Genomic DNA, 23,124 nt, shown 5'->3' with positions numbered 1-23,124 from the left:
GGTCAAGGTGTGTGACTTCACGTCAACTAAGTGCTCTACTTTTTGTGCTACTGTAAAACTATTTGCTGTGGGCAGTTTTGTAAGATTTTACTAGAAAAAAATATATATTTTGCAGAAGAAAACAAGAAGGTTTTACAGTGAGTTTGAAACTTGGTATGAATGAATATGTATTGAGCAAACAAAATAAAAAAGAACTTTCTGAGCTTTGAACGTATACTTAATTATTTCCAATATTTTTACACTTTTGGAATTATATATTTTGAATTATAATTAGGTCAAACATTGGTCCAAAATCAATAGATCTTTACTTTACTCTGTTAATGAACAAAGATGGATACTAGTGAATGCAAATAAGACTAGAAAAAAGAAGTTACTAGAACAGAGAAAAGACAAAAAAAATCAACTGTGAATTGTGTTGGCTTTCTTTTATACATGGGACAACAATTTGTTGCCAACAACAAATTTAATTAATGTAGCAAAATACTATTTCTATACTCAGAGGTTCTGGCAGTCTATAAAACTATCCCTAGCATTCCTGTGGGATGTATAATTCAATTAGTTTATGTAAAGCTCACTAATAAATCATCCTATATACATCCAGCTGGAAAACATACAGGGAAATAAGTTGTTTTCTCACAATTCGTTGTTTTCTCACAATTCCCTGTGGGTTTCTGAATTTACATTCTGTCAAGGCAACTGCAGTGACTGCAGGAAATCTAAGTGCCCTTGGATATCCTTAAAAAAATCAAACCGTCTAAAGTTAAAGTAAGTGTGAGAATAAATTCCCTTTTAAAATACTGGGTCTAGCTAGATTATTTCAGTCCACCAGCAAAATAAAACTCCTTTGGGATATAAGCAAAAACTAGGTTTATGTGCTCAAGGGCAAAACCACATTTTTGCACTGGCAATTGCACTGACTAAACACTAATTTGCTTTTAGTTTTCATAGTTTAAATTTGATTATTTCCACAGTAGCTTTTTCAGAGGAAATTGCTATTATGTGAACAAATAAACATTTCTGTATGTTTTTATTTATAATAATATGCATTAATTGATAATCAGAGAGTTATCATTTATCAAGAAATATTTTATAAAGGAAAATACTGCTTTGGTTAATGTATTTATTCTGTCCATTATTATTCTATTAATGGGGCTTTTTTCACTATGACAGGACCTAAATAAAAAATGGCTGAGAATGTGCTTTAAAATTTTAATAAAGGAATTAATAGGAAGCACTTCTATCTGTTGTGATTTTTATATAAAATATTAATCTTGGAGAAATTAAAATATAAGCAAGAACCACTTTCAAAAGTGAGTATGAATAGTAATAAAATCATCTTTATATAAACAAAAACATTGACTGAAATGTGATACTGTTGTGTTACAGACATTAGCAATGTCCATCAGTCTTCTAATTTCCAGATAGTGTCTTGCACTTGCTATAGACATGAATGAATAAGTAATGTGCTTTAAAGATATGTAGTCAATGAATTGTTATTTCCCTCCTCAGGAATGTGAATCCAGTCCCTGCAGTAATGGAGGTTCTTGTGAAGATTTGGTTAATGAATTTGCTTGTATTTGCCTGACTGGATACACTGGAAAGTTCTGTGAAATTGATATTGATGTTTGCAGAGATCCTACACTGAGCTCAGTTCTCTGTTACAATGGAGGTGTATGTGTTGATGGGCCTGGAAGAACTTTTCATTGCAGGTTAGTAAGAACTGTCATTTAACTGCTATAGTTAATAGACATTCATTTGCTAAGATTTCAGAGCAGTGTTGCTATATGCACTATGTGAACTTAATTGGATTTGATAACACTTAAGGACATATCGAAAACATTGTTAAATAACCACAGTTATTTAATATATTGCAATTTTCTTATGTAGCCATGTATCACTTTAGACACTGTATAACTGAGCAATAACCATCACTTTTTAATACTGACATTGCAAGTATTTAGCAAAATAATCAGAATCCTTCACATTAGTGTAACTGCTTGATCTAGTGCTAAAAACTATTAAAAATTCACTGTTTAATATAAAGCCTTTTATCTAAAAATTTTTCTTCTAGTCATTTTCAGAATTATATATAGAAATGTGTAGCATAAACAGAACTTAATAATTTAAAACTCATGCTTATAGATGCGTATATACTCTTGTATTTCATATTCAGATATTAATTTGCTATAAAATTTAGTCAACAATTGGTTTTTGTATTATGTTTACAAATGCATGTATCCAAAGAAATCTCTTGTGGTCCAGGATCATAATTCTCTATATAGCTTATGACTACATACGTATAATCTTATCGCTTATGTAACTGTAGTATAGCAAAACTCCCTTAATATACTCAATAGAATTTACACATTATTCTCTGCATTTAATAATTACATCAACTCAGAATTGTTATCCAATCAATCTGCAGAAATGTCAGATGCTAAGAAAATATTTTACTAGCTTATATCATAATGAAGCGCAAATATTTTCCCTCTGTAATTTCCCTATGTGCAATATCTAGATTTTGATTTATGTACAAAAGTGAAGCTTAAGGTACTATTTTTATTTTAAACAATAGATGCTCCTTATTGGGTAAGATTAGAAATTCTGGATAAGATTAAAAAAAAAAAAGCAGAAAGATATCCTGTGCTATTAACACAAGTAACTGTCTACTTCTTTTTACAAAATTCCTCTAAGGATTATATCCTTTAAGGGAGAAATCAACAAAAAAAATAAGGGAAAAATGATCGAATATAAATGGTTAAAGTGATGATAGTGAATTCAAAATTTAAGAAAAATGTTGCTAATTTTTCACATTCTAGATTTTATTTTTATTTTTACTTTATATCCTCGTTAATCTACTTAATTTATACTTTTATAATTGGGTAGTATTTTGTTCTATACTAGTCAGGTGCTGGTTTCAATGTCTATTCTTTTAGAATTATTGATTATTCCCTGGTTATTTGCCATATTCTTTTGTTTTAAAGCTGAAATAAAATTTAAATTTCACTGTATTCAGACAAGGAAATATGTCAATCTAAAATGGCACGAGAAAAACTAGAAGGTCTTGATATTTTGAATCCCTTCTTAGTATGATAAAACCCATGGTATATGGCCATTCATATTTTCAGATTAAAAAACAAGGTTATTCCTTCTAACCTGTGGCTCAATTTCCACCTGTTTTCCTTTGTGTCCTTGTATTAGAGGTTATGGAATGTCATTAGTATTTAACATAATTAGCATAACGAAGAGCCCATGGACTCCCAAGACTTACTGTTTTTTGTAGTTTAACCAAATATTTGCATCATTTTCAAGAATCTGAGGTGGAAAAGTTTCATAATCATACAAGAAAAGAAAAAATAGGCGTATGCCTTGTTAAAGAATCAGTTTATCAGGATAATACATATCTGAGCTTATACCTAGTTTAAGTTTTCTGAACACAACTTGTATGCAAACGGGCAAATAGAACTGGTACAGAGGATGGAACAAAAGACTAGTTGAAAAATAAGAAAGGCAGCTCCTACTCTGGCAGAATGCCACAAGCACCCAAACAAATGGGAAATCCTAGCATTGACAGCTGTTACACACTCAAATGGAATGGATATGAGGAAAGACAAAAATCCAGTGTTTAGTATAGAGTCACCTTATTTTGAGTATCTGCTATGGAATGCTTGTTGTGTTGCTTGGCAAAATGAAATAGCAGGTAATGAAAACTGTTCAGTAATAGATAAGTGTCAGACTGCCTTAACTGTGGTCTTAGTTTCAGCTGTGATGTATGGAATACTTTACCCAGTGGTATTGTTAATGGTCCAACTTCTCTTGACTTATGGGAGAATCAATTACATGAACAACTCTGCAGGCTCTTTCCTGAAATGAATACTAAAAATACCCTTTGGGATACCCTGTGAACTGTGTATTATGTGAAATATCTTTAAGTCTTTAAACATGTTGTTTAAAATTAAAACAACTCATTGGAAATGAGAGAGGAGCTGGGAACTGTAATTCAGTTCTACCCTGGGCAGACTGCCACTGAACTGGGGCTTCAGGAAAGAGATCACCAACTGAAATGCCCACCTACCTTGCTTTGTACTGTGTATTTAATTAAAGGAACTGTCTGCCATGAGAATGAATACCTTATGATCTAGCTCACTAATAACAAAGCTATCATGAGGCCTAGAGGGTCTTTCAGAAGGCAATCCATCCTAACCTACATATGGTTGGTATAATGAATAATAAGAATTCTGAGAACTTTTCATAGTATTTTGCAAGGAGTTTAAGGAAAATAATCCGTTCCATATGAAATAGTCAGATTTCATTTTTCTTTATATTTGATCCATAGCTAATTCTTCCTCACTTCTGCAACTTTTGTTCCCAAGACTATTTGATAGGTTTGGTTTTGGATTTAAAAAGTGGGAAAAAACCTCCCTCCCCACTCATGCATGCATAGAGCCTTTTTCAAATTTGCCCTTCGGATCCTTCCTACTGACTAGCTTTAGAGGTCATGCTAACTTCAGAAGGGTTATCTGTGCAGTGCTTCCAACCTGACCAAATGAAAACAATGTTAATAACCTTATGAAATATGTGGTCTTAGACGAAATCGTTAAATATTATTGCTTCATTGTATTTTTCCAGCAAATCATAGCATATTTGGTGTTTTAAATGTTTTTTTTAGGTGAAGCAAAGTAATTTTTTAAATCATTGTCTTTCATCTTTCACTTTGTTGGTCCACTTTGCTGGTCTTAAAAATGTATATGGTAACAAATAGCTCTCTCCTGTTTTTTGGTTCATAAATGGAAATCGTTATTTCAAATCTTTCTTTTTTTGAGTGTATTTGAGTTCATTGTTTGGTTTAAAATTGAAGATTTTTTGGTGTCATCTGTCCAAAAAAACCTTTATATTCATGAAAACAATTCCTGTAACTTGAATATTGTATTCTAAGAACACCTAAGAGTATTTCTTTGATCAATACAGTACCTGATCGACTCAGTGTAAGGTTTTTGCAGCTCACGAGATTTTAGTAAGGAAGAATTGTAAAATGGGAATAGATTGTTCAACCTTTCCTGTAAATGAATTGAAAATATTTTTAAATGTTCGTTTTTATATTTACTATTCTTTATTTGAGCTTATGAAGTGATTGTAATGAATGCAGTAAGTAGTGTAAGACTGGATACTTCACTTTATAATCCACATATATGTAAGGAAAGGCGTAAGGATCTTTAGCCTGTATTTAATCAAACATTCACTAGCATTTATAAAATTTCATAACCCACTCTTACTTACATGCAAAGTGAAAGGAACAAATTATTTTGTCAGATGCATTCACAGTATATGATATAAGTCAGCCTTGGTACATCTTGTCAAAATCTTTAAATCACTCATCTAGATATCATGAAGTGGTACAAAAATGCTGGATAATAATATGAAATCTGCATATTTTAGCCTACTTTCTGACTTTCCTAGGGATTATGAACTAACATTATGATGCAGTATATCATACAAAACTGAATTCAAGAATCAACGAGCCCCTTGCTCTGTTTGGGCACCATTGACAAAAGCCTGTCCCCATCCACCTGACTTCCACTGTTTAGATATGGATAACCATTGATGAGATCCCCCCTCAGTTTTCTCTTCTCCCAGCTGAATATTCCCAGATCTCTCAGCTTTTCCTCATAAGGGAGATGCTCAGGCCTCTAAATCTTCGTGGCATTTCACTGGACTCTGTCTAAAAGTTCTAAAAGTTCCATGCCTGTCTTGACCTCAAAAGCCTGGAACTGAACACAGCACTCTAGATGTGGCCTGACCAGGGCAGAATAGAGTGGGAGGATCACCTCCCTCAACCTGATGGCTTCCATTTTGTGACTCATTAATATTTTAGGATTTGCATTGCATGTATATATTATGTTACCTAGTGATATAAGAGTGGATTATAATTGTTCAGGCAAATAACTATCCAACATACATACTATTTCCAATGGTAGTCATAGGTGGATGACCAGGAAAAATACAAAAAATGCATATATATTTCTTGCCCTCCAGTAGTCTCTCATCTTCACTCAAACCACGGGTTTCCTGAGCATGTTATGGTTTGTTTAGTAGAACATAGTGGGTCTCTTATTTATCCAGTCTTCTCTTGAACTTCTGAGCAGGGCTGCTTAAACTATTCAGTCTCCAGAAGTCCCTTCCAACACTGGAGACAGAATAACAATACATTTTGGCACACAGTCCCACAGATTTAGCCTGCTATATGAGGAACAGCTTCACTTTTTAAATTTTAAGCCTTGCTTTTTCTAACTTAATTTCCTGCCTCCTAACTGAAATGTGGAAAAGGATGAAGAGATGATTCCAAGCCAACCTGACCTTTCTTTTGTGAGCCACTGCCATATTTTTCCATGCCCCTTGTTTTCCAGGGTAATGATTCCTGAATTTCCCAGTCCTTAAGCTGTCCTAAATTTCTATTTATACTTACTACCCTTTATCAGGCTTTTTTTATTTCTGTTTTATCTTTATTGACACAAGGGGTCACGAACACACAATATCCAAGGTATGGGCCAATCTGTGATTCATACAGTGGCAAAATGTTTTCTTTCCCCACGTCTATTCCTCCCACAGTAATACCTTGCATTTCTTTGATGCTGGGAAGAAAATAAACACAGGTGTTTTAGTTTTACTCTTAAGTTGACTGATCACTGAACTGTAACTTCCATGCAGAATGGTTAGATGTTATGGTTTTATATATAGATATATACATAGAATTACTGAGGGCACTCTCCCCACATTAATTCCCTTGTGGTACACACTGAACATCCCCATTACTCTGCATCACCCACCAGGTAGACCCAGGTCCCTGAGCAAAGACAGTTCCGTGGAGAGGTTTACCCTCTCCAGAAGCTGGAAGGACCCAAACTGCTTTTCTTTAACTCTTAATACACTACATGATGTTATGATGTGGAATACCAGTGATGTAACAAAAGTCATAAAACCATAACATTAGATAAAGTTGGAGTATTAATGTGTTCACATGCTACTCCCACGTTTAATTATTTTACCCATAAATATATATGTAAGTAAAGATATATATACAAGATTTTTCATTACATTGCACTATATTAAATCAGTCTGTGCTGTGAGACAGTAAACATGAGTAATTATGTTAATAATTTCTATGCATTTTTCTAACTTTTCTGGATCTATAGCCATGTTCCATATATAAACATAACACATATATAAACATAACACATATGAAGAAAACAAGTATAACACTGTCTTTATTTGTTACATGCTAATACATAGTTAGCTATGAATTTAATAAACTGCATATGCTAACTGGTAGTAGTGTTACCATTTTCAGCTATAAGCAGAACTGGAATCATAATTAAAATGTGTAACTAATTCAAAAATTACTCACCAAGTGAATTAACGTTATGTATGTTCTTAGAGTTTTTAGAAATGTTGTTAAAAGGACTCTTTGCCTTGCCTAACTTGCATACTTTCTACTCAGTTGTGATTGATATATGCTTTATTGTACCTCTGCTCATACAGATTAGATCAAATTGATATATTGCTCTTTTGTATGATATTGCAAAAAAAGTAAAGGAATATACCATAGTTGTGAAGAAGCACCACATCCATTTTAGAAATGTTACTTGTATGCTAGCAGTTTTACCAGAAGGTCAAAATCATATGATACAGAATTAGTATTTTAAATGATGTGTCTAAAAGTGTTTGGTGTGTGCAGTGTGTCTGATAGAATAGCTGCTATAGGTATGTTCTTTAGTGCTTTAAAATACAGAAAAATTGGTATTCTGTCACTCAAGTGGATATCCATATTGATATTCAATCTTAAATTATTTAAAATATCTCCAGAATCATTTAGCCAATTAAACTGGAAAACTGAAATACAAAGATGTGAAAATGCTAAGAGGCTGTAAAAGTGGAGCAAGAAGGAAGGCAAGGCTTTAAGAAACATATTCCAAATATGGCTTCTGGATTTTCGGCTTCCCCTTGTGGTGCTTTACTCGTACTATTTTAAATGGTAGCACTTCATCTGGTTAAAATTGTCATTTTTAGAGTTCTTTAATTCATCAGTAAGTTATACTCTACTAGATTCTACAGTACAGTAACACAAACAATGTTGTCTGGAAATGTGGCACTCAAAATGAGCAGGAGAAAAACAACTCAAAAACACATCACAAATCTACTACAGATTACTCAGATACCCATTATTGAATAAAATTATTTTGCTTCTTATACATCTAAATGGATAATGTCAATTGACATATTCTGATGGGATTTTGTTTGGTTGGTTTTGTGTTGTTTTTGTTTTTTTATTTTTATTTTTAAAGCAAACATTCTAAAAATTAAATTCCTGGAAGACAGAGTATACCTGATTTTTGTGTTTTGTTTCATTTTAGTTTTCCATCTTATTTCTGTTTTCTTCTTTTTCTTTAAAATTTTTTTTCTGACCTCATGTAGCAGAAGCCATTATATGAAGAGCTACACATCCCCCATTATACAAAATCCAGTGACCGAGCAGTTAGGAAAGTGCCTGTAAAACAGTATTTCTGTTTTTTCTAACCTCACACAGAGAATTTTTTAATACAACATTATTCAAAATAGGCATCCCCAAATAAAATCTAACACCTGCAACAAGATTTAAACATATGTAAGATAGTGCCTTTATTCAGAAATTTGTATATAATATTAAATCATAGAGCAGAAGTGATTCACAAAAAAATGTTTGACGCTTTTTGCTGTTACTGTCTTCAAAATTTGTGTTACTGTCTTCAAAAATTTTTAACATTTTTTTCTTTTTTTTTTTTCTAAGATGCATGTTCTGAGTGCATATACACAAATGGCATGCAACATACTAATGGTAATTTTTCACTCTAGTAGTAACTGTGAACAAATATGGCAACAAACTTATCAAAAATATAGTATTTTAAAAATACTTTGGCATTTGTATAAAGTACTTGGATGTTTTGATATAATAAATTGACAATTTATATGACATTTGAAAATGTTAAATGTGTTATTGTTTAAAATCCTTTATTTTCTATTTTGTGGAGTCTTTATAGAATTCTGGTGAGAAAAAAAAAAAACAATTTGGTCAAACTTATAGTAGAATTTAAAAAGAAGTAACAAAAACATATACAGCTGCTATGTATGTCTGGAGAGCAGTAGTAGTTATGACAAGTCTATCAGTCTTTAGAATATATGCTGCTTAGTATAGATGGCAAACATACCATTATCTTACTCGGGTGGCATTTAAGATAAATTTGCAAAAATAGTGTATCTGTTTGTAACGAATTCTTAGATACATTCTTCTGATATCACCAAATAGCAGCAGTATCTTTACCACATAAATTTGCTCTTTGCCAAGTCTCCTGATGCTACTGTATTTGCTCTAATTTCAACAACCATTTTACCATCTACTCATATTTTAAAATATACATTAAGTATTGATTTATATAACCAAATGTGACATAAAATATAATCCTACTTTAATTTCTCTAAAATACCACAAAATGTCTATAACTGAAATGAAATATTTTTTCTGTACCTGGTTTTACATGAGGTTCTTCATTTTTCTCTGAGGATTTCATGCTGAAATACTAATCTTCAGTTTTGCAGAACACAGAGCTCAGTGTTCATTTCACAAAGTTTCCTGCCCTGCAAAAATTGTACTAATAAAATCCAATCTCAGTAGGTTAATTTTTCTCCCTCTAAAGTCTCTGTACTATAGCAGCAGGTAATGGTGACCGTGGTCCCCTAAAATGATTTTTTTTCTGCAGCTATGAAAGTAATTTTATGTAGGAAATACTAATGCTAGAATACTGTCAAATAACTTTTGTTAAATATTATTCCTCTGATTTTGAGTGTTGTAAAAACTTTGTTTTGTGTTCTCAGCATAATCTTCATAGCTCTGTGCAATTTCAGTGTGTAGTTCTTTTGATTAGATATTATGTTAATGATTTGGGGGAGGGAAAGTGGCATTTCAAGGTTCATCTTGTTCATTTTTCTTCTGCTCTAACCAGACTTCTAAGGAATGCCAGAAAAACTCGGTAGAAATACAAGATTTTTTTTCCCCAACTTTTCATCTGTCCCTACATATACATCTCAGTTTAATGGTCAGATAAAGTGATTACCTGCAGAATAATGTTAAGACCCTTTCCAAAGGTTATTTTCAAAAGTCTTTAAATATTGATATGTCTTTATCTCATAAAATTTATAAGCTTTCCAAGCTTTTCTTTATGCCTAACATTAAAAATGGCTCATCTGTTATAAAACTGATCTGTAGTAGTGTTGTGTATGTCATGTATACTTGCTATATATTCGTCCACTCTTGAATTTCTTCAAGAACAGAAAATAACAGTGTTTCATGGGTTAAAATAAAAGTTACATAACTGGAGTCTTTGCTGTCCAGCCTATCTCCAATGACCTCATTAGAGTGGCAATGAAAGGTCTATAGCTAAATGTCTCATGAAATGGGGAAAACAATCACAGAATCATAGAAATTCACATCACTGAGAAGAGGAAGGGTTGTTAACCACCCTTGATCTGCTGACCCAATTGCACCTAATAGATGTCAGTGTGCAGATAGTCACGTTTGCAGTGAGAAAGTACTATTGCCTCATGCAAATTGGCATCTATTATAACCCACACTTTATACTTTTTAACAGGACTGCTACCTAGTTGGCTGTACACTATAGCATGAATTTTCTCGGCCTCAATGACAGAGCTTTGCGCTCATCTCCACTCTGCTTCATGAGTCTTCTGTCTGCAGATTCACGGTATCAGCACTAGATAATATAATTAAGATGGCTGAGATGAAAGTTGAACACTCTCAGTACCTTAGATGTTCCACTCATTATCAGCAGTTAACTAAGTCATAAGTCACTGTTTACGTCTCTGTAAGGTAATCAAGCTTAATAATAATCAATATAATCAAGATAATCAATAACAATCTAGCTGAATTTCAAGTCATCTAACAATTTGGTGATCTAGTTCAGATTTTCTCAGCTTACAAATGAGGATGCTATGAAGAAAAGTATGAAAGTCATTGTTCACTAACACCACTAATGTTTAGGTTGCTGGGAGTACAACAGCCACATCTTTTCCTGACAAACTAGCATTTCTTAATTTACTATGGGTGCCTGACTACCAATATTAGTACGACAGATAAATGTCTGTTTTTACTGATGACTTCATTTACCACAAGACAGTTGGGAAAAATCAGCTAAACATTTATTTATTTTTTAATGGCATTCTTTTTAGCAGTGCCAATACCACTTTAATCTGGTAATAAGTGATTCTTCTAACAGTTGCATGGTTCATATACCTATGTCCTCTTGGTTAGCAGCTGCCCAATGGTAGGCGAAGACTTTTCATTCCAGTTGGAGATGGTGGTGTGTTGCTTGATAAAAAGTACACTGCTATCTCTGCAGTTATGGGAAAATATCTCTACAAGTCCCAGTGAAAGATATCATTGACATTCTGAAGTTCTGCAGTCACTGCTTGTCTTGCCAGATTTCTTCTTACACTCTCCTAAACGCATGCATCAGTACAGGCTAGGGAATGACGTGCTGGAGATGAGCTCTGCAGAGAAGGACCTGGGGGTCCTGGTAGAAAACAGGTTGGCCATGAATCTGCAGTGTGCCCTTATGTTCAAGAAGGCCAATGTTGTCCTGAGGTGCATTAAAAAGAGCATGGCTGAGGGCACATTTAGAATACTGTGTCCAGTTCTGGGCCCCTCATTTCAAAGGAGACAGGAATCTCCTAGAAGTAGTCCAGCAGAGAGCCACAAAGATGATAAAGGGCCTGGAGTATTTCCCTTATGAGAAAAGGCTGAGTAACCTGGGTCTGTTCAGCCAAGGGAAAAGAAGATTGAGAGGGAATATCATAAATATTTATAAATATCTCAAAGGAGGTCAGAGGCAAATGGATGAAGCCAGGCTCTTCTCAGTGGTGTGTAGTGACAGGACAAGGAGTAATAGTTAAAACTTGAACATAGGAAGTTCCATACTAACATGTAGTAGAACTTCATTACAGTAAGGGTGACAGAGCACTGAAACAGGTTACTCAGAGAGATTGTGGAGTCTCCTTCTCTAGAGATACTGAAGACTTGTCTGCATGACTTCCTGTGCAACCTACTGTAGGCTATATACTTTAGCAGAAGGGTTGGACTCGATAATATCTTCAGGTCCCTTCCAACTTTTGCAATTCTGTGATTCTGTGATTCTTAACTTTGAAAAAGAGTGATTCTGTATGAGGTTGCTCCAAGGAAAATATTCCAGAAGCAGTTATTTCTTTGTTCTACCTCCTTCATGTCCAAGTTCTAATTCTTCTCCAGATCTTCGTTCCACAGTTAGTATGTATAACATTGCAGACAATGTGGAAGTTTAACTTCCCATGGGATAAGACTCAGGTGGGTCATCACTAAATATCCATGTAAATGTTTTATGCGATAGAATAACAAACTCAATAATATGAATCTTTTCCTGTAGATCAGGAATAAACATAGCCATACTGTACAGTGAATAGCAATCATAAGAGAGATCTGATAACAATGTCATATCATCTTACTGCTTATGATAATATGTTATCAGTGCTGTAGTTTTATAGTCAAAGTGAGATGAACTGAATAATCTATATCATTTTTAGTGGCCTCCAATTCATATTCCATCCTTTGAACTTGTGCTTTAAGTAGAGCTTTATAAATAAAATAGAATATATTAAATACATTAACATTTGCTGCTGTTAACTCTTCTCTTTTTCCTCTTTGGTTGATGTACTGAAAGAAAAGCCCTAAAAGTAAATTCAGTTTCCAAGGTGTATGTGAATGACTGAAATAGAACAACAGCCAGCTTTGGTGATAGGGGAATATGGAAATCTAAGTACCATTCCTGGTCTTGTTCTCAGTGATAAAATTTGTGCTGACGCACACAATATCCAGTTAAATAATTTATTTCAAGTATTATCATGCTGACATTTCATTTGTTTTTTGTTTCTTATCAGTGGATGTTTTCTGAAAAGCTATGACAGAATTCGCAGTATTATATTATTTTTCACTTTGTTTTGAAGGAAAAGCTGTGTTTCTACCTGCAAAAAAAAAAAAGTCAGTATTAATGGTATTGGCAAACATCTTCATCGCCTGATTGTGGAAAGTGCGCAAAATTAGAAACCAAAGTGAAAGAAAGACAAGCTCAGATCACTAATAAGGTGAGTGTTCTAAGAGACACTTACCAGTGTGAGTTTTTTCAGAGGCCTAAAAAAACATGTGTGGTGCATATTGCTGAGATTATTTGGAAATTGAGGGCAAAGTTAGATGCATGGCCTGCTTTCAAATGAGAATGAATGCAGCTCCCAGTAGCTCAGCATGATGCTTTCTTTATACTTGGAGCCAACTGCTTCAAAACAATGAAGAAAATCCTATCTAAGCCACATCAACCCTTCAAATTCAAGAACAACAATATCTGGCAGCGAGTGGAAGAATCTTGTGTACTCTTTTACTATATATAACATGCAATCAATATTTCATTTTTAAATAATATCCACCTATTTTTAAAGTCTGTAAATTTCTGTCTTAATTATGAACTCTTGATATTTTTCCCTCAAGCAAAATGGATCAAAGTGATTTTTGCAGACTTTCCCATTAGTTTCATTTTGTACTTTTCAAGTACCAAAGAACTCAAAATAGCACCAGTCAAGAGGACAGACTCTCTTCAATACACTCTTTGAAGGCTTACAAGCATGGATCAATCATATTATTGTAAAAGGTATCAAAGAATGAATTTCAGGCAAGATAAGCATTATTGAATACTGGGTACTTCTCAGAAAACATTTAGTATTTCTGTGATTAGAACCATTCTGCACTCATCACGTTCACAGTCCTCTCATGTGTTACTTTGCCATTTGCTACTTACATATTTCATTAACGTAGGTTCTTTATCCACTGAATTTTCTAGGGGCAGCTCTTACAAGTTATTAAACTTATGCCACATTCTGAACCTATTTAACTGATGAGTCATAGCCTAATCAGAAAGTGAGAGCACTGAAATCAATAAAACTAAGGGAGATACAGTATAACATTCAACGTAAAATGTGGTAGAATCAGTCTTTTGAGACTTAAGTGATAAATATGGACAAATCAAATCTTGCAACTAACCCAAACTTGTAAAAATAGTAAAAAAAAATGCTTAAGGAAATATATCTCACAACCAAGGTTTGAATTTCCAAGTTAACACAAATAGAAGTATGTAGGAATGGTGCTAGAATGTCAATGTATATCATTATAGAAACAGCTGCAGGTTTGATGCCTGCTGGGGGCCTTGACCTGGGATATTTTGGAGGGACTGCAAAGCTCATCTGATCCTCTGGCAACTATCCCCTCCTGTTACTCCATGTGCTGTTACTCCACATAAAAATTACACCTGCAGGGGAAACTATGCAGTGTTAAAAGGGACTACAGAGCAATAAGGGGAGCAGTCAAGGGTATAGAGGCACAGGTTGTGTGCCAGTCAAATGAATGAATGTAAGAAGAGGGGCCTTTTATAATAAGACAGAACAATAACTGGCTTCAGAACTAGTTTTTGCAATGGGATTTGGACTTCCATGACCATATGAACCTGTCTACAGATTGATATCTACTTCAGGGAGATGGGAGCCACCTCATTAAGCAATTCAAAAGTATTTTTGCAAATAGGGTGGCTGCAGAGGAACTGTTAGGTCATGGCTTGAACTGGTGATTGAGCACTGGGGGAAGGGGTGTTGCTGGCCCAGGGAACACAAGGAAATTTGTTGCACCTGTGCTCCTCACATGACCAGAAAGTGTGAACCCAGGGTAGAGCCATCCTAGGCTCACATAAAGGTCAGCCACTGGAAGGAGAATATGTTTTGGATCTGGGCTGCTCTTTGAGGAGTGTTGTGTAGTCAGAGATCTTCTTCACCAGCTAAGTGAGTTTGGGTTCCATTTTTATTTCACTTCTTTCTGTGCATAATAGGTGGCTTGCTTCATAGAGAGGGCTTCATAGAATTGTTAAGATTGGAAAAGATTTCTGAGGTAATCTAGTCTAACTGTCCCTCTATCATCAATGCTTCTCTGCTAAGAAGAGAGTAGGATAAGAAAAAGAACAGGATAAGCCCTACAGGGGAACACTGCTTGTGACTGACTGGCATGTGGATTTGACTCCATTCATCTCCACTCTCTGGGCCTGATCCTCAGTCAGTTTTCTTACCCAGCAAACAGTGTATTTGCCTAAGCTATTTAAACTAAGAACGACAGGGGATGGAGAGATTAATCAGTAGTCCAGTGAGGAAGGGGCAGGCAGTGTGACAAAGCAAGAGTATAGGGTATTATCACAGGAAAACATCACAAAAGAAACAAAATTAGGGCTTAAGTGGGATCACCTTCCTCACTTGCACATAAGTCAGGAAGTGCTTACAAGGTACCATTATGGATAAATACATCAAACTCTTCCTGGGACCTCAACATTCTGATGTGTCTCCCTGAAGTGTCTCTATATACTAATGCGTTAAATTATTAAAGTGAGGATAGGGCTAGGTAATGTTATAGTGGAGGTTTAATACGGGTTGCCTGACTATAGAGAGCCTCATCTTTTTTGTACTATTTTGTAACCTATATGACTGCTGGACAAACAGGAGCAACTTCACAAGATTTGGAAGGACAATACAGGACATAAGCAATCCAGGAAGTTCCTGAAAAGCATTTATGATAACAGGAAGACTATGGGAAACATTAATTCATCCCTGAATGAAGCAGGGGACTGGTAACAGTGAAAATGGAAAAATCTGGGGCACTGAATGCCTTTTACATCTCAGTCTTTAGTAGCAAGACTCACCTTCAGCAAACCTGGTTCTCACAGACCAGGTTAAAGGATTGGAACATGGGAATATTTACCCTTGGTTCAGTAGGATCAAGTCACAGACTACTAATGCAAACTGATTTTCAGTAAATTTCTGTGAACTTATTGTATAGACACTTTTTCAGTTTAGCTGCCTACGCAAAAAAAAAAAACAACAACAAAAACAAACAAAAAAAATCAAAGCATAGTAAATTCACTGATTTGTCATTCAGCTGTTTAAATCTTTATTTTAGCTACAAAGGAGCTGACATTGTGATGTTCAGCACAACAGCGCCTATAATTTTATTTGTACATATGAAATAAGAGGAGGCTCTCCTTATGCATGTGTGGTGTAATTACCAAAGAATCAATATTTTCATTTAAACTGTCTTTCTATTGAATTAGATTATTCAGGCCTTTATTTATGTAGCTGATCTCATACCATTTGCCTTTGACACTGAGTAAGGCTAAAATTCTATATTTTCTTTTCTTGTTGCATTTCACAGCGTTATAGATGAATTTCAGAACCAGCAAGCAAGACTGCAGAAAGCTTCCTTGTACTTTAGTACTAATAAACTCTCTAGAGAGATGTCTACCTGTAAAAGAAAATATTTATCTTCCATAATTAAACTGCCTTCTTGGATGGCAAAACCAATAGCACTACCAGGGATCATCCTCTTTTATGAGTCATGTCTAACCAGAAGTTTTTGTATCCATAGCTGTGTTAGATGAAAGTGATTTTTATTTTTATTTTTTTTCAGATTCACTGCATCTGTGATAGCAAAGCATTAAAAGTTCAGCCCCAGTCATTTTGCTTTTCTCCTCAGGAAAAAAGTTGGAGGCCTGACAAAATCATAACAAAACATTTTTTAGGAGCTAGGCTTGTACTGCTGCCAAAGCAACACCTGCAGTAACAGCATACACTGCACTGGGAATGCCTGGGAGTTGCCAGGACAATTTTAGCAGCTGAGGAAGGAAATGTCTGTATGTAACAATCTGCATTCTGCAGACCTGGCATAGGCAAGAGTTTCTTCAAAATTCAGAAAGATTTGACTACAAGATGGAGTCTACACGGACTTCTACACTTCTTGGATATCGTTTCAGTAGTACAACTCTGTCTAGAAATATTTTATCCAGATGCTAATATGTAGCAAGTACTCTAGTATGTGGGTAGTACGTAGGTAAAAGTGCAGAAATGTGTGCAGGCAATACAAAAGGCTAGAGGTTCAAGATGTAACTTACATGCTCTATGAATGTATGTATATGTGTGTATTTTTCAACCTGTTGAACTACGTTCTCAGAGAAATTATAAAAAATATGCTAAGCAGCAGTTGTATAGGTTACAAAACCAAGAAGCTGAAGTATAGAGAATTCCTAATCCATCATCATGCAAATCATATATACTCACACTAAGACAGTCTCTCTATAGCCACATAATATTCTTATTAGTGCTTCATCTGTGCTGTGTGAATATTTCAGATGCACATAAGGGTTGAGATTACTTGGGGACTCTGGCTTTTATAACAATTAAACCAGTATACAAATAAATTCATTTTCTCTTTATGGTCCACAATATATTAAATATAACTATTTCATTGAAGATTTGTCTTGTAAATATTGTTTTCTGGGTAAGAAATGAAGAAATTGCATCTTTTTATATATTAAAAATCCCATTTCCTTTAGGACTCTACTACCTTTTTGTCTTGTAATGATTCAGCTTTGTTTCTCAGATGATTTTATTATTTAGCCATAAAAATTATATCTGGTAGACATGGGAAAAAATCTGTAGGCATGGTAAACATATAAATGGCACTCTGAAGTAGAAAGTTGATGATTACATTAAGACATGTGGCTGGCAGGATTTCAACAGATGGCATTAAATGATTAGCATAAGGAAATAGCTGATTTTAACTACACAAGGTGGTGCAAAGCACAAGTCCTGCTGTGTGATTAGTCCTTTATGTTTATTCATTTACATTTAAGCAGTTTCCTTCTGTGTGAAGTAGCCAGCAGTGCAGTAAGGAAGTTACTGGTAGCATACACACTTGTTACTGTCACTTATGACTGAACAAGCTGCCCAGAAACATTGAGGAGTCTCCTCTGGTGATGTTCAAGGCCTGCCTGGATGCCTACATGCGCAACCTGGGCTAGGGAGCTGCTTTGGCTGGAGGATTGGACTCAATCTCTAGAGGTCCCTACCAACCCCTGCAGTTCTGTGGTTCTGAAGTTGAGTTTTTTCCTATCCCAGTCTCAATGATACTGCTATTCAGCGTTGTTTATGACTGTGTTATACCCTTCTTCCCTTTAATTTACATGGTAATCAAACAAACCTGCAAACATAAAACCACCTATTGTTTTGATATCCAGTCATCACAGTAGAAGATGAGGGTGCCACCAAATTCTGGGCAGAATCTTTTGTTTGTTTTCGGAGGAGCTGATTTTTCACTAAGAACTCTTTGTAACACCATTCAGTTGTGTAATTTTCTCAGGTCAAATACTCATCACATTGGTTTGTACAAATATTTAGTAGATCTCTTAGTGGGAAGTGAGTAACAGTTTTGAGCAGGGGTCAATCATGGTAGTATCGGATGATGATTGCATCCTTCTGACACTAAACCATATCTTGAACCTAGCTTCTTGTTTGAGAATTCACTAAATGGATTGTTATCCAAAACAAGTTTTACTTCTAATTGATAGAAGCAATATTTTTCTTTGTAGCATAGTGGGTATAATAGATACACAGCAAAATTGAAATTATAAGAGAAAAAGAAAATCAGAAAACAAATGTAGTTAATCTCATTGCACTTCAATAGACTTTGATTTACTCATACATAAGTGTGTTTATTATGGAGGAAAAGAGATTCACAATGTCCTTAACTATTCATGTTTTGATTGGCTTGAAAATATTGTGATAGGTAGGCACACTGCTGCTTGTTAGAAATCTTAGTTGTTTCTTGGAAATAATTTTCTTGTTTTTTTTGTTTGTTTGTTTGTTTTTGTTTTTCCTGGCAATTTGTTTCATAGTCTCAGAGAGTGGATTTTAACAGACGTGCTTGGTGTCAGTAGTTCTCTTTATGGCTGCCCAAATAAAACCATTCTTTAGCTCATTCCCAACTCGTGGAAATATTAGACAAAACAATGGGAAGCTGTTTAACATGTTTAACATATGTATGCAGAAAAGGTGAGCAAAGACAAATGTTTGGTTTCCAAAAATATGTTACTATATGTCTATTCATAATCAAATAAGAAGTCTTTTACTCAAATTGCTCTGAGGTACAGTATTGCCCTATAACCACAATGTGGGATTTTGTTTGGATAAAATAGGGGAGCTTTAGCTCTCCTGCTTTGCTGACTGAACAAGAACAGCCAGTTCTGTCTCAGTTCCTCTCTAATTTAGTCTCTCGCTTCCATCAAAACCTTTTTATTCAAGAGCAACTTAAAAGGCAGAGCTAGCTTCGTGTTCTGGAAAATGGGAGCTGCAAGGAAGCAAGCAGCTGCATCTAATTTCAGTTTTTGTTTTTAAATAATTCCTCCTCTCTTATTGAATAAAGTTGCTACTTTCTCATTTCCTTGCTGAATTGATTCCTATATCATGTAAGAGTTTTTTTTTGAAAGAACAGTTCAGCATCAAGCAGTAGGAGGAAAGAAGTCTTGTCCCTAAAATATGAAATGAAGGTACTTTTTAGGAGCAGATTGAGTTCAAACTGGCAAGATTGTATGCCTTTAACTTTTAATATAAATACCGTAATTCCTTTATTATTTTGTTATATATACTTGTTGTGTGTTAACCCAGCAAGCAGCTAAACACCGTGCAGCCTTTCGCTTGCACTCACATCCTGCAATGAAATTGGAAAGAATTGGGGGAAAAAAAATTTAGAACTAAGACAGAAAAGGAAGAGGGAAATAGCAGTAATTATAACAGCATGGTGTATATATAATATAAAACAAGTGATGCACAAAGCAATTGCTTGTCATCTGCCAACCGATGACAGTCAGTCCCTGAACAGCTCCCCAGCCAGTCTTATAGTGTTTTGTTTTGTATTTTTTCACATGATGTCAGAATATGGAATCCTTTTGACCAGTTTAGTTCATGTGTCTTGGTTCTGGTTTTGCCTGGCTCCATGTGCTGCCCCATCCTTGTTGTCAGGACAGTCCAAGAAGCTGAGAAACTGAAACATCCTTATTCCTGAGCAGTGCTGTACAGAACCAACTAAAACATTGGTGTGTTATCAACATTGTTTTCCTCTTCAAGACAAAATGCTGTGTTGTACCAGATACCATAAAGAAAATCAGCTCTTTCCTAGCTGAAAACGGGCAATGTTTTATCTTTTCCATAAATCTCTAGTGTTTATTACCTTAATAGATTTAAGCTAAAACGATCCTGTTTACAGTGATTTGCTTCCAGTTGACCTGTTTTATTAATCACAGGAGAAATCATATTTCCATTCATGCTTATTTGACATTATAATAATTTCTCACTTGAGATTAGTGTCAACTATTCACTTGCTGTTAAGCTACAGTGATTTTCCTGCATTCAGACCAAATTCCTGGGTCAGGATGCTTTGCTGCTCTATTGTAAGTGATCTGGAATTAAGCAACAGTCCTTTTCTCAGTTGACTCAAGTATGTGAATAAAGAAGGTTTACCCCTTACAGTTAGTGCGAGTGATTTTCACAGCCTTTGTTCCTCCATTGTAAGTCAAGAAAATAGTTAATTTGTTGTCCCTCCTCTGGATATTCAGCACATACGTGTATTCCAGGCTCTTCAGTTTTGAAAAGCAGCCTCAATGATGTAAACGCCTGTAAGCATTACATTTATTTCAGCATTCCTTGGAAATGTCACCATGGTAGTTTAAGCCTCCTTTCTATTTTCCCTTACCAATTTGTCTCAACAATTTCTAATTTTCAAGTCATTAACTGAAATGTGTACTGTCATCACTTTCAGTGTTAAGGCTGCCTTGTCAGATATCTTTCAAATATCTTTCTCTCAGAATTGTTCATTATTTGTACAGTTCTTCAGTGCATGAACTACTAGCTGCCCATCTGAATAGCTTTCCTAACCCTTTTCAGAACTGTGTGCCACTCCACCATCATTAAACCCCTTCCAAACCACTGCACATGTGCTGAAGAGTGGGGGCTATGTTGCAAGTATTAGCTTTTTTGGTGAGATTAACAGCTGTGAGTGTCTGCATAAATTTTATCTTAAATGAATGTTTAGAACTACTGATAACAATCTTAAATAAGCAGCTGAGGAAATTAAGTTATCTAGAAATACAAAAATGTAAGTTTAATGTTAGGAACATTCTTCCTATGGAATTCTGATAGTAGGTTTTGTGAGTTGCAGTACTGAATATAAACTGTCTCATCTGTGCTTTCTTATTGTAGCTTGTTTCTGACTGTTTTTTTTTCCATTAGCATTGGCATGTAATAGTTGCAGTAGGAGTCACATGCTAATTTTTATAGGCTTAACAACATTTCAGTTTATTTACTGAAGTCCAGGATACCCAGAATTCAGCACAGAGTATATTCCTGAAATGTTAGTGTTAAACACATAAGTTTAAAAGTTGTCACATTGTACTGTACAGATTTTTTCCATTTAGGAGAAGAAATGTTCCAGTACACATGCCAACCAATTCTTTTGAAATATGCCATTTTTATGGTTCCAGTGTTTCTTTTCTTTTTTTGTCAGTTTAATTTCTTTTTCATGTTTGATTTGTTTCTTCAGCAAAAAGTTTCACCTATTTTACTGTGTGAATTCTTGTGTGCTAATGCTATTTCCCACTGATTGACATGCCTCACTGTTCTCCAAGATTATTTAATACATTGTACCAGTGTTTCCAGATCACTGTGTTCTTGATAATAAAGATGCTGGAATCAGCTATACTAAATCCTGAATGAAGCAATGTAGCCTGGTCAGTTCATATTTGAAGTATCATTGAAAATGTAATAAAAAGACAGCTCTATCCTGGGGAAAAAAAAAAAGAAAATATATTAATGATAAAGACCATAGAAAATGTAATCTGCAAATATGTAATCATAGAACTAGCTATACTGCCTCTAAATTTGATGACTGAAAATTTCAGTGAGCTGACTAGTTAGATTTATATTCTATATCTGACTGATGACTGATTCTGACTGGCTTCACCTTATGCATTGGCCAAGAAATAAATGAGCATGATGTACTGGGTGGAAAATACTAATGGCTAATAGACTCATTTTCAAGGGTAGCATTTTTTGCTATTTATTTTACATATCTCTATGTGTCTTAGTAAATTTAAATGCTATAGCAATGTACTTTAACTTCACTCGTACTTCATGGATAATACATTTTTCTGCAACAGTCTGTAAAACTTTTGGTGAGGTTTTAAACCTACATCTAACTTTTGATGCTGCAGTTCTGATTTATTGATTTCTAGGTCTGAAAAGTCAGATGTTGTTTGGGACTAGGCACTAACCAACGTTCTCCACAAACAAAATTTAAAGCCGGAAATCATAAGGAAGCTGAGACTGTTGGAAATTGGTGCCTAAAATTAATTCCAGAGGAAAAAGCATTCCAGTTACTTCAAAAAATTGACTCAAATTATTAAGTTCTGCCAGGCTGCTACTGACTGTGAAACAGCAGTGACAAGCTTTTGCTTTAAATTCTTTTGGTTATATCTTTATGTTACCTGTTTCATGACAGGTAAACTTCTGAACTTACTCATTTTATGTAGGATATTCCTTTTTTAATATTCTACATGGCATATCTTAGTATTTCCATTCTTATGCTTTTTATCATACCTAATAAAAAAAAAAACATTAATTTATGTAAAAATCCATAGATCTCTTTTGCTTTGTTATATGGTTTATTTTATAAGATCATAATTTTAGAGTCTATGATGTTCAATAAATTAGGAAGAAAACTGATTAATAAACAGACATTGGGATGATCAAGATTGTTCCTGTCATGATTTACTTTAAAGATAATAATACAGATTAACAATTGTAGTGTATATATGTATACTTAACCATTTTCTTCATTTTAATAGGTGGGAAGGCATGTATATATGTTTGAATCAACAGTAGTTAATATTTATTTGCAGGTTATCCACAGGACCTGGATTAGTGTGTTAAGCTTTGAAAGACCAGGATACTAGAGATAAATGAACTGTGTTATCTGGTGACCTACTGTAAACTACAACACCTAACTCCAAGAACACATTTATTCATAAGTTCATAAGTTCATAAGATTGGAAAGGACCTATAAGATCATCTAGTCCAACCAACCTC

General features: G+C 34.6%; 1 protein-coding gene across 1 annotated transcript in view; it reads left to right on the top strand.

Moving 5' to 3' along the window:
* EYS (eyes shut homolog) overlaps nucleotides 1-23,124 on the top strand; it is a 718,119-nt gene that overhangs the window by 325,360 nt on the left and 369,635 nt on the right. Inside the window, exon 28 of the mRNA XM_065730862.1 lies at nucleotides 1,510-1,709. Coding sequence (XP_065586934.1) covers nucleotides 1,510-1,709 — 200 coding nt within the window. The remainder of the gene's footprint in view (nucleotides 1-1,509; nucleotides 1,710-23,124) is intronic.

The sequence above is a fragment of the Cyrtonyx montezumae genome, unplaced genomic scaffold (assembly GCF_038088225.1).
Source record: "Cyrtonyx montezumae isolate F1298 unplaced genomic scaffold, pur_monq_1.0 scaffold_13, whole genome shotgun sequence".
Classification (NCBI taxonomy): Eukaryota; Metazoa; Chordata; class Aves; order Galliformes; family Odontophoridae; genus Cyrtonyx; species Cyrtonyx montezumae.
This window is presented reverse-complemented; position numbering and strand designations above follow the sequence as displayed.